The sequence below is a fragment of the Protopterus annectens genome, chromosome 1.part2 (genome assembly GCF_019279795.1).
Source record: "Protopterus annectens isolate FY-2018-M chromosome 1.part2, PAN1.0, whole genome shotgun sequence".
Lineage (NCBI taxonomy): Eukaryota > Metazoa > Chordata > Ceratodontiformes > Protopteridae > Protopterus > Protopterus annectens.
This window is the reverse complement of record NC_056727.1, coordinates 389,427,420-389,440,643: the sequence shown is the minus strand read 5'-3', so window position 1 is coordinate 389,440,643 and position 13,224 is coordinate 389,427,420. Positions and strand designations below refer to the sequence as shown.

The 13,224-nt window shown below is 43.3% G+C and overlaps 1 protein-coding gene across 1 annotated transcript in view; it reads right to left on the bottom strand.

Moving 5' to 3' along the window:
* PLCB1 (phospholipase C beta 1) overlaps positions 1–13,224 on the bottom strand; it is a 4,354,095-nt gene that overhangs the window by 1,233,339 nt on the left and 3,107,532 nt on the right. The window contains exon 14 of the mRNA XM_044056572.1: positions 3,552–3,729. Coding sequence (XP_043912507.1) covers positions 3,552–3,729 — 178 coding nt within the window. The remainder of the gene's footprint in view (positions 1–3,551; positions 3,730–13,224) is intronic.

Sequence of the window (13,224 nt, the reverse complement as noted above, 5' to 3'; positions counted from 1 at the left end):
ATGTTGGTGAAGGGAACAGAGGGGATGAGGAAGTGATGGGTAGGTATGGTGTTAAGCAATGGAATGCAGAAAGTCAGATGGTAGTGGATTTTGCGAAAAGCATGGACATGGCTGTGGTGAATACATATTTTTAACAAGTGGGAGGAGCATAGGGTGACATACAAGAGTGGAGGAAGATGCACACAGGTGGATTATATCTTAAGTAGGAGGGCCAGTTTGAAGGAGATTGGAGACTGTAAAGTGGTGACCGGGGAAAGTGTAGCTAGGCAGCATAGGATAGTGGTTTTTAGAATGTTAAAGAAACCAGCGCACTATCACTACATGTAGCTAAAGAGGCTAAAGAACATAAATTTAGCTTTATGGCACACGAGATTCTGCACAGCACCAAGAGAGGAGGTGACATAAATAATAGAACAGAATCTAGTGAACAGAAATGAATTTTGTGTTTTCAAGCTGATAAACCTCCTGATTTAAACAACAGAGTTTGAAACCCTTCCTTAAAGCATGGCCATTAAAGCATTGATTTCTCTTTTAATATTTTATTATATATATTTCAATAGTCCATATTTTATTATTTTTTACTATTGTATTCGTTACCATTTTTAAGTACATATTGCTCATTTTGTATTTGTTACCATTTTTAAGTACATATTGCTCATTTAGTCTGTTTTTATTAAATTTTTTAAAGATCTATATATTCTACAGATGTATTTTATCACACGGCCTTTTAGCTATGATGCACATTTTATCTGATTTTTGATTGGACGTTTTAGTGTTTAAAAATGTAACTGTTATTCTATCTTTGTTAGTTTGATGAAGCGGATGTTATTCCGATAAAGCTACAATAAAGGACATAATGATCTCCACTGCTGTGTGGAACCAGATTATTTTACTTTTTCTTGTATAGATGAAGAAAGTAGACAGGAGTATAAGAAGATGAGGTGCATGGCAAAGAGAGAGGTGGTGAAGGCTAAGGATAAGGCATATGAAGAGTTGTATGAAAGCTGGACACTAGGGAGGGAGAAAAGGACCTGTACCGATTGGCTAGACAGAGGGACCGAGCTAGGAAAGATGTGCAGCAGGTAAAAGTGATAAAGGATAATGAGGGAAACATACTCACAAGCAAGGAGGGTGTGTTGAGCAGATGGAAAGAGTACTTTGAGGGGCTGATGAATGAAGAGAATGAGAGGGAGAGAAGGTTGGATGATGTGGGGATAGTGAATCATGAAGTGCAATGGATTAGCAAGGAGAAAGTAAGGATAGCTATGAAGAGGATGAAGAATGGAAAGGCTGTTGATACAGATGACATACCTGTGGAACCATGGAGGTGTTTAGGTGAAATGGCAGTGGAGTTTCTAACCAGATTGTTTAATGAAATCTTGGAAAGTGAGAGGATGCCTGAGGAATGGAGAAAAAGTGTTTTTGTTCCGATTTTTAAGAATAAGGGTGATGTGCAGAGCTGTAGAAACTACAGAGGGATTAAATTGATCAGTCACAGCATGAAGTTATGGGAAAGAGTAGTGGAAGCTAGGTTAAGAAGGGAGGTGATGATTAGTGATCAGCAGTATGGTTTCATGCCGGGAAAGAGCACTACAGATGTGATGTTTGCTGTGAGAGTGTTGATGGAGAAGTACAGAGAAGGTCAGAAGGTGTTGCATTGTGTTTTTGTAGACTTAGAGAAAGCATATGACAAGGTGCCTAGAGAGGAGCTCTGGTATTGTATGAGGAAGTCGGGAGTGTCAGAAAAGTATGTAAGAGTGGCACAGAATATGCACGAGGGTAGTTTGACAGTGGTGAGGTCTGCGGTGGGAGTGACAGATGCGTTGAAGGTGGATGTGGGATTACATCAAGGATCAGCTCTGAGCCCTTTCTTATTTGCAATGGTGATGGACAGGTTGACAGAAGAGATCAGACAGGAGTCACCGTAGACTATGATGTTTGCAGATGACAATGAGATCTGTAGTGAGAGTAGGGAACAGGTGGAGAAGACCCTGGAGAGATGGAGATATGCTCTAGAGAGAAGAGGAATGAAGGTCAGCAGGACTAAGATAGAATATATGTATGTGAATGAGAGGGAGGATAGAGGAATGGTGAGGATGCAAGAGTAGAGGTGGTGAAGGTGGATGAGTTTAAATACTTGAGATCAATAGTTCAGAGTAATGGTGAGTGTGGAAGAGAGGTGACGAAGAGAGTACAGGCAGGATGGAGTGGGTGGAGAAGAGTGTCAGGAGTGATTTGTGAAAGACTAGTACCAGTAAGAGTGAAAAGGAAGGTCTACAAGAGGGTAGTGAGACCAGCTATGTTATATGGGCTGGAGACAGTGGCATTGACAAAAAGGCAGGAGTTACAGCTGGATGTGGCAGAGTTAAAGATGTTATGATTTGCACTGGGTGTGACAAGGTTTGGACAGGATTAGGAAAAAGTATATTAGAGGGTCAGCCCAGGTTAGAAGGTTTGGAGACAAAGCCAGAGAGGCAAGATTATGTTGGTTTGGACATGTGCTGACGGGGGATGCTGAGTATATTGGGAAAAACTTACTAAGGATGAAGCTACCAGGTAAAAGGAAAAGAGGAAGGCCTAAAATAAGGTTTATGGATGTGGTGAGAGAGGACATGCAGGTGGTTGGTGTGAGAGAGCAAGATGCAGAGGACAGGAAAAAATGGAAACAGATGATCCACGGGAACAGCTGAAAGGAGATGATATATATATATATATATATATATATATATATATATATATTACACACACACACACACACACACACACACACACACACACACAAGCACACATACATACATACATATAAAGGGGGATTGGTTGTGTGTTGAGAGTTCAAACTGTTTTTTGATAGTGGTTAGGGAAGGTTGGAAAATTCACTAATTTACTGTGGAAGTCTGCTTGAGAGAAAAAGATGGATTAGCAATGTATGTAGCTCAAGGGTAGAGGTATCTTGGGGAGGGGGGGTGCCCTACCTGTTATGTTGTTTACTTTTTACCAGAATTTTTATCTGCATGACATGTATATTGCTGCGTGCCTTCGAATTGCCAGCTTACAGATGGTGTAATGTTTACTAGTAAATGTTGATGGGTCTTTCTTTGGCTTTGCCTGGCTTTTTTACTAAGTTCTATGAGTTGTCTGTTGGCTGTGCTGACATCTTTAAGGTTGAGTATGTGATCTTTGTCTATAGTTGCTAGTGAGAAAGGAGTTGGAAAGGTTGTTTGAAGACTTTGTTCATAATGAGATCAACTTTGGGGGTGTTTTATTTTGAAGTTTTGAATGCGGAAAGTTATAGGGCAGTATTCACTGAACAGAAGGGTTGAGATGAAAAAGGAGCACCTTTGGTTTCACCATCCTTTCGCTTTCACTATACAGAAGACAAGAATGACAGTGTGAGAGATTATTGCTGAGGTTTCAGATGAATTCATTTTCATGTGAAGCGTAGTATTCTTTAATTAACAGATAACAACATTTACCTCACCATGCATGAGTTATTTTCATTATATGGTACTGATTTAAGTATAAACATTTGTTTCACAAGGAATGATTGCTACCTGTTCCTGGTGAAGATGGCTCAAAAACACTGGATGTATCACTGTAGGTGTTTGATGCTTGCTCTGCCAGTTTCTTTTTTCCACTTCCTTCCAAGGATTTATGCGATTTCTTTTTATTTTTTATCAAAATTTTGTACATTAGATCTGAAGGGCTGGGTAGTGATACTCCGGCCTCAAGCTGTCACAAGACAAAAACATACAGATTGGATGATTGATATCATATCACAGTAGCAGACATTCGCTTGACATTCAGTTTAATTAAAAACACAAACACAAATGAGTATCTATGTAGCTATATCAAATGAACCCATATCTATCTAATTATTTACTTTATTAATTTATTTATTTATATTTGTAAAACAGCTATGACCTGGGCCAGAGTGGCAAAACATACAATTGTAAACTTAGAAACATATACATTTACAGTCAACTAATAGTTACGCAGTGAATTAATCTTTTACAAATCATAAATCAAAGAAAGGGCAAGGTCATTCCAACAATAAAAGGGAAAGTGCAGTAAGAATATAGTACAGGCACGTACAAATATAATGTCATAGACAGTGAAGAGAGGACAGCAGACTTTCTAGCCATTATCAACAAAGCCATTATCAACAAAACATATGCAAGCTGTGTCAAAAGAAGCTGCTTAGAAAGGGTTTTCAATTCTGAAAGAAATCTGTGCCTCTTAGATTGGGGAGATACTACTGTATATGTCTGGGCCATGTCTTGAAAAGGCCCTTTCACCATTAGTTGTTTTAAATCATGGTCTATGCAGTGAGATGTGATCAGGTTTTCTAAGGGAGTAGTTTGGTTCTCTGACTGGAAAAAAGGCTCTTTAGAAGGGTCAGCATCCTTAAAGTACAACTTTGAATATCTATCTGCCTACCTATCTTTCTATATAAAATTCAGTACAGACGCATTTATCTTCACAATTACATTTGCATACTACATGGTAAAACTCACATTGGCTGTTGTTCACAGACACACATTTCTAAGGTGTTAAGTATTAAATGTCAAGAGCATATTAGAGTAACATGGCCTGTAGCTGCTCTTATACGAATCAGGGCTTAAACAGCACCAATCATCAGGGAAATGTCATGCACAGGAAATCAGTTCAGCTGCATAAGGGGTCAAGTTATGCTATGCAGGTAGAGTGGGGGAGTCAAGGTTTTAAACTACGTGTGACAGTCTTGGTAGATGTTACACATGTGCACATGTGCCCAAAACCTCCTCTTTAATGTTGCATGTGCTACAGTAGTCAGGCCAAGGAGGGGCAGCAGAGCAAAGTGTCAACCCAGTTCATCATTCAAAACTGTAGGAAAAATAAGGATAGCAAAGTCAGAAAAAATGGAGACAGAAAGCAAAGGGCAACAAACAAGGATAGCCATAAAGTGAACTGGAGGGAAAGCAGAATATCACACTACTTTTATGTGAGAAGGCCCCCCCTCCTTTGTATAACTGGAGGGAAGGCAGAAGATCACACTACTTTTATGTGAGAAGGGTCCCCCTTTTGTATAACTGGAGGGAAGGCAGAAGACCACACTACTTTTATGTGAGAAGGGTCCCCCTTTGTATAACTGGAGGGAGGGCAGAAATTCACACTACTTTTATGTGATAAGGGTCCCCCCCTTTGTATAACTGGAGGGAAGGCAGAAGATCACACTACTTTTATGTGAGAAGGGTCCCCCCTTTGTATAACTGGAGGGAAGGCAAAAGATCACACAACGTTTATGTGAGAAGGATCCCCCCCTTTGTATAACTGGAGGGAAGGCAGAAGATCACACTACTTTTATGTGAGAAGTGTCCCCCCTTTGTATAACTGGAGAAAAAGCAGAAGATCACACTACTTTTATGTGAGAAGGGTACCCCCTTTGTATAACTGGAGGGAAGGCAGAAGATCACACTACTTTTAAGTGAGAAGGGTCCCCCATGTGTATAGCTGTTGGGAAGGCAGAAGATCACACTATTTTTATGTGAGAAGGGTCCCCCTTTGTATAACTGGAGGGAAGGCAGAAGATCACACTACTTTTATGTGAGAAGGGTCCCCCCTTTGTATAACTGGAGGGAAGGCAGAAGATCACACTACTTTTATGTGAGAAGCCCCCCCCCTTTGTATAATGGGAGGGAAGGCAGAAGATCACACTACTTTTATGTGAGAAGGGTCCCACTCTTTGTATAACTGGAGGGAAGGCAGAAGATCACACTACTTTTATGTGAGAAAGACCCCCTTTGTATAACTGGAGGGAAGGCAGAAGATCACACTACTTTTATGTGAGAAGGGTCCCCCCCTTGTATAACTGGAGGGAAGGAAGAAGATCACACTACTTTTATGTGAGAAGGGTCCCCCCTTTGTATAACTAGAGGGAAGGCAGAAAATCACACTACTTTTATGTGAGAAGGGTCCCCCCTTTGTATAACTGGAGGGAAGGCAGAAGATCACACTACTTTTATGTGAGAAGAGTCCGCCACTTTGTATAACTGGAGTGAAGGCAGAAGATCACACTACTTTTATGTGAGAAGTGCCCCCCCCTTTGTATAACTGGAGGGATGGTAGAAGATCACACTACTTTTATGTGAGAAGGGTCCCCCCCTTTGTATAAGTGGAGGGAAGGCAGAAGATCACACTACTTTTTAGTGAGAAGGGTCCTCTCTTTGTATAACTGGAGGGAAGGCAGAAGATCACACTACTTTTATGTGAGAAGGGTCCCCCTCTTTGTGTAACTGGAGGGAAGGCAGAAGATCACACTACTTTTATGTGAAAAGGATCCCCCCTTAGTATAACTGGAGGGAAGGCAGAAGATCACACTACTTGTATGTGAGAAGGGTCCCCTTTTGTATAACTGGAGGGAGGGCAGAAGATCACAGTACTTTTATGTGAGAAGGGTCCCCCTTTGTATAACTGGAGGGAACGCAGAAGATCACACTACTTTTATGTGAGAAGGGTCCCTTCTTTGTATAACTGGATGGAAGGCAGAAGATCACTCTACTTTTATGTCAGAAGGGTCCCCCCTTTGTATAACTGGAGGGAAGGCAGAAGATCACACTACTTTTATGTGAGAAGGGCCCCCGCCTTTGTATAACTGGAGGGAAGGCAGAAGATCACACTACTTTTATGTGAGAAGGGTCCCCCCCCCTTGGTATAACAGGAGGGAAGCCAGAAGATTACAATACTTTTATGTGGGAAGGGTCCCCCCTTTGTATAACTGGAGGGAAGGCAGAAGATCACACTACTTTTATGTGAGAAGGGTCCCTCCTTTGTATAGCTGGAGGGAAGGCAGAAGATCACACTACTTTGATGTGAGAAGGGTCCCCCCCTTGTATAACTGGAGGGAAGGCAGAAGATCACACTACATTTATTTGAGAGGGGTCCCCCTTTGTATAACTCGAGGGAAGGCAGAAGATCACACTACTTTTATGTGAAAAGGGTCCCCCCTTTGTATAACTGGAGGGAAGGCAGAAGATCACACTACCTTTATGTGAGAAGTGTCCCCCCCTTTGTATAACTGGAGGGAAGGCAGAAGATCACACTACTTTCATGTGAGAAGGGTCCCCCCTTTGTATAACTGGAGGGAAGGCAGAAGATCACACTACTTTTATGTGAGAAGGGTCCCCCTCTTTGTATAACTGGAGGGAACGCAGAAGATCACACTACTTTTATGTGAGAAGGGTCCCCCCTTTTGTATAACTGGAGGGAAGGCAGAAGATCACACTACTTTTATGTGAGAAGGGTCCCCCCTTTGTATAACTGGAGGGAAGGCAGAAGATCACACTACTTTTATGTGAGAAGGGTTCCCCCTTTGTATAACTGGGGGGAAGGCAGAAGATCACACTACTTTTATGTGAGAAGGGTCCCCCTTTGTATAACTGGAGGGAAGGCAGAAGATCACACTACTTTTATGTGAGAAGGGTCCCCCCTTTGTATAACTGGAGGGAAGGAAGAAGATCACACTACTTTTATGTAAGAAGGGTCCCCCCTTTGTATAACGGGAGGGAAGGCAGAAGATCAAACTACTTTTATGTGAGAAGTGTCCCCGCCTTTGTATAACTGCTGGGAAGGCAGAAGATCACACTACATTTATGTGAGAAGCCCCCCCCCCTTTGTATAACTGGAGGGAAGGCAGAAGATCATACTACTTTTAAGTGAGAAGGGTCCCCCCCTTGGTATAACAGGAGGGAAGCCAGAAGATTACAATACTTTTATGTGGGAAGGGTACCCCTCTTTGTATAACTGAAGGGAAGGCAGAAGATCACACTATTTTATGTGAGAAGGGTCCCTCCTTTGTATAGCTGGAGGGAAGGCAGAAGATCACACTACTTTTATGTGAGAAGGGTCCCCCCCTTGTATAACTGGAGGGAAGGCAGAAGATCACACTACATTTATTTGAGAGGGGTCCCCCTTTGTATAACTTGAGGGAAGGCAGAAGATCACACTACTTTTATGTGATAAGGGTCCCCCCTTTGTATAACTGGAGGGAAGGCAGAAGATCACACTACCTTTATGTGAGAAGTGTCCCCCCTTTGTATAACTGGAGGGAAGGCAGAAGCTCACACTAATTTTATGTGAGAAGGGTCCCCCCTTTGTATAACAGGAGGAAAGTCACAAGATCACACTACTTTTATGTGAGAAGGGTCCCCCCCCCTTTGTATAACTGGAGGGAAGGCAGAAGATCACACTATGTGTATGTGACAAAGGTCCCCCCCTTTGTATAACTGGAGGGAAGGCAGAAGATCACACTACTTTTATGTGAGAAGGGTCCCCCCTTTGTATAACTGGAGGGAAGGCAGAAGATCACACTACTTTTATGTGAGAAGGGTACCCTTCTTTGTATAACTGGATGGAACGCAGAAGATCCCACTCCTTTTATGTGAGAAGGGTCCCCCCTTTTGTATAACTGGAGGGAAGGCAGAAGATCACACTACTTTTATGTGAGAAGGGTCCCCCTTTGTATAAATGAAGAGAAGGCAGAAGATCACACTACTTTTATGTGAGAAGGCCCCACCCCCTTTGTATAACTGGAGGGAAGGCAGAAGATCACACTACTTTTATGGGAAAAGGGTCCCCCTTTGTATAACTGGAGGGAGGGCAGAAGATCACAGTACTTGTATGTGAGAAGGGTCACCCCTTTGCATAACTGGAGGGAAGGCAGAAGATCACACTACTTTTATGTGAGAAGGGTCCCCCCTTTGTATATCTGGATGGAAGGCAGAAGATCACACTACCTTTATGTGAGAAGTGTCCCCTCTTTGTATAACTGGAGGGAAGGCAGAAGATCACACTACTTTTATGTGAGAAGGTCCCCCCTTTGTATAACTGGAGGGAAGGCAGGAGATCACACTACTTTTATGTGGGAAGGGTCCCACTCTTTGTATAACTGGCGGGAAGGCAGAAGATCACACTACTTTTATGTGAGAAGGGTGCCCCCCCTTTGTATAACTGGAGGGAAGGCAGAAGATCACACTACTTTTATGTGAGAAGGGTGCCCCCCCTTTGTATAACTGGAGGGAAGGCAGAAGATCACACTACTTTTATGTGAGAAGGGTCCCCCTTTGTATAACTGGAGGGAAGGCAGAAGATCACACTACTTTTATGTGAGAAGGCTCAGCCGCTTTGTATAACTGGAGGGAAGGCAGAAGATCACACTACTTTTATGTGAGAAGGGTCCCCCTTTGTATAACTGGAGGGAAGGCAGAAGATCACACTACTTTTATGTGCGAAGGGTTCCCCCCCTTGTATAACTGGAGGGAAGGAAGAAGATCACACTACTTTTATGTGAGAAGGGTCCCCCCTTTGTATAACTGGAGGGAAGGCAGAAGATCACACTACTTTTATGTGAGAAGGGTCCCCCCTTTGTATAACTGGATAGAACGCAGAAGATCACACTACTTTTATGTGAGAAGGCTCAGCCGCTTTGTATAACTGGAGGGAAGGCAGAAGATCACACTACTTTTATGTGAGGAGGGTCCCCTTTTTGTATAACTGGAGGGAAGGCAGAAGATCACACTACTTTTATGTGAGAAGGGTCCCCCCTATATATAACTGGAGGGAAGGCAGAAGATCACACTACTTTTATGTGAGAAGGGTCCTCTCTTTGTATAACTGGAGGGAAGGTAGAAGATCACACTACTTTCATGTGAGAAGGGTCCCCGCTTTGTATAACTGGAGGGAAGGCAGAAGATCACACTACTTTTATGTGAGAAGGGTCCCCGCTTTGTATAACTGGAGGGAAGGCAGAAGATCACACTACTTTTATGTGAGAAGGGTCCCCCCCTTTGTATAACTGGAGGGAACGCAGACAATCACACTACTTTTTTGTGAGAAGGGTCCCCTCTTTTGTATAACTGGAAAAAAGGCAGAAGATCACACTACTTTTATGTGAGAAGGGTTCCCCCTTTGCATAAATGAAGAAAAGGTACAATATCACACTACTTTTATGTGAGAAGGGTCCCCCCCTTTGTATAACTGGAGGGAAGGCAGAAGATTCACACTACTTTTATGTGAAAAGGGTCCCCCTTTGTATAACTGGAGGGAGGGCAGATGATCACAGTACTTATATGTGAGAAGGGTCCCCCCTTTGTATAACTGGAGGGAAGGCAGAAGATCACACTACTTTTATGTGAGAAGGGTCCCCCCTTTGTATAACTGGAGGGAAGGCAGAAGATCACACTACTTTTATGTGAGAAGGGTCCCCCTTTGTATAACTGGAGGGAGGGCAGATGATCACAGTACTTATATGTGAGAAGGGTCCCCCCTTTGTATAACTGGAGGGAAGGCAGAAGATCACACTACTTTTATGTGAGAAGGCTCAGCCGCTTTGTATAACTGGAGGGAAGGCAGAAGATCACACTACTTTTATGTGAGAAGTGCCCCCCCTTGTATAACTGGAGGGATGGTAGAAGATCACACTACTTTTATGTGAGAAGGGTCCCCCCTTTGTATAACTGGAGGGAAGGCAGAAGATCACACTACTTTTATGTGAGAAGGGTGCCCCCCCCTTTGTATAACTGGAGGGAAGGCAGAAGATCACACTACTTTTATGTGAGAAGGGTCCCCCTTTGTATAACTGGAGGGAAGGCAGAAGATCACACTACTTTTATGTGAGAAGGGTCCCCCTTTGTATAACTGGAGGGAAGGCAGAAGATCACACTACTTTTATGTGAGAAGGGTCCCCCCTTTGTATAACTGGAGGGAAGGCAGAAGATCACACTACTTTTATGTGAGAAGGGTCCCCCCTTTGTATAACTGGAGGGAAGGCAGAAGATCACACTACTTTTATGTGAGAAGGGTCCCCCTTTGTATAACTGGAGGGAAGGCAGAAGATCACACTTCTTTTATGTGATAAGGGTCCCCCTTTTTATAACTGGAGGGACGGCAGAAGATCACACTACTTTTATGTGAGAAGGGTGCCCCCCCCCTTTGTATAACTGGAGGGAAGGCAGAAGAACATACTACTTTTATGTGAAAAGGGTCCCCCCCTTGTATATCTGGAGGGAAGGCAGAAGATCACACTACGTTTATTTGAGAGGGGTCCCCCTTTGTATAACTCGAGGGAAGGCAGAAGATCACACTACTTTTATGTGAGAAGGGTCCCCCCTTTGTATAACTGGAGGGAAGGCAGAAGATCACACTACTTTTATGTGAGAAGGGTCCCCTTTGTATAACTGGAGGGAAGGCAGAAGATCACACTACTTTTATGTGAGAAGGGTCCCCCCTTTGTATAACTGGAGGGAAGGCAGAAGATCACACTACTTTTATGTGAGAAGGGTCCCCCCCTTTGTATAACTAGAGGGAAGGCAGAAAATTACACTACTTTTATGTGAGAAGGGTCCCCTTTTTGTATAACTGGAGGGAAGGCAGAAGATCACACTACTTTTATGTGAGAAGGGTCCCCCCTTTGTATAACTGGAGGGAAGGCAGAAGATCACACTACTTTTATGTGAGATAGGTCCCCCCTTTGTATAACTGGAGGGAAGGCAGAAGATCACACTTCTTTTATGTGATAAGGGTCCCCTTTGTATAACTGGAGGGAAGGCATAGATCACACTACTTTTATGTGAGAAGGGTCCCCCTTTGTATAACTGGAGGGAAGGCAGAAGATCACACTACTTTTATGTGAGAAGGGTCCCCCCTTTGTATAACTGGAGGGAAGGCAGAAGATCACACTACTTTTATGTGAGAAGGGTCCTCTCTTTGTATAACTGGAGGGAAGGCAGAAGATCACACTACTTTTATGTGAGAAGGGTCCCCCTCTTTGTATAACTGGAGGGAAGGCAGAAAATCACACTACTTTTATGTGAGAAGGGTCCCCCCTTTGTATAACTGGAGGGAAGGCAGAAGATCACACTACTTTTATGTGAGAAGGGTCCCCCCTTTGTATAACTGGAGGGAAGGCAGAAGATCACACTACTTTTATGTGAGAAGGGTCCCCTTTTGTATAACTGGAGGGAGGGCAGAAGATCACAGTACTTTTATGTGAGAAGGGTCCCCCTTTGTATAACTGGAGGGAAGGCAGAAGATCACACTACTTTTATGTGAGAAGGGTCCCCTTTTGTATAACTGGAGGGAGGGCAGAAGATCACAGTACTTTTATGTGAGAAGGGTCCCCCTTTGTATAACTGGAGGGAAAGCAGAAGATCACACTACTTTTATGTGAGAAGCCCCCCATTTGTATAACTGGGGGGAAGGCAGAAGATTACAGTACTTTTATGTGAGAAGGGTCCCCCCTTTGTATAACTGGAGGGAAGGCAAAATATCACACTACTTTTATGTGAGAGGGGTCCCCCTTTGTATAAATGCAGGGAAGGCAGAAGATCACACTACTTTTATGTGAGAAGGGTCCCCCTTTGTATAACTGGAGGGAAGGCAGAAGATCACACTACTTTTATGTGAGAAGGGTCCCCCCTTTGTATAACTGGAGGGAAGGCAGAAGATCACACTACTTTTATGTGAGAAGGGTCCCCCTTTGTATAACTGGAGGGAAGGCAGAAGATCACACTACTTTTATGTGAGAAGGGTCCCCCCTTTGTATAACTGGAGGGAAGGCAGAAGATCACACTACTTTTATGTGAGAAGGGTCCCCCCTTTGTATAACTGGAGGGAAGGCAGAAGATCACACTACTTTTATGTGAGAAGGGTCCCCCTTTGTATAACTGGAGGGAAGGCAGAAGATCACACTACTTTTATGTGAGAAGGCCCCCCCTTTGTATAACTGGATAGAACGCAGAAGATCACACTACTTTTATGTGAGAAGGCTCAGCCGCTTTGTATAACTGGAGGGAAGGCAGAAGATCACACTACTTTTATGTGAGAAGGGTCCCCCCCTTGTATAACTGGAGAGAAGGAAGAAGATCACACTACTTTTATGTGAGAAGGGTCCCCCCTTTGTATAACTGGAGGGAAGGCAGAAGATCACACTACTTTTATGTGAGAAGGATCCCCCCTTAGTATAACTGGAGGGAAGGCAGAAGATCACACTACTTTTATGTGAGAAGGGTCCCCCCTTTGTATAACTGGAGGGAAGGCAGAAGATCACACTACTTTTATGTGAGAAGGGTCCGCCGCTTTGTATAACTGGAGGGAAGGCAGAAGATCACACTACTTTTATGTGAGAAGGGTCCCCCTTTTGTATAAATGGAGGGAAGGCAGAAGATCACACTACTTTTATGTGAGAAGACC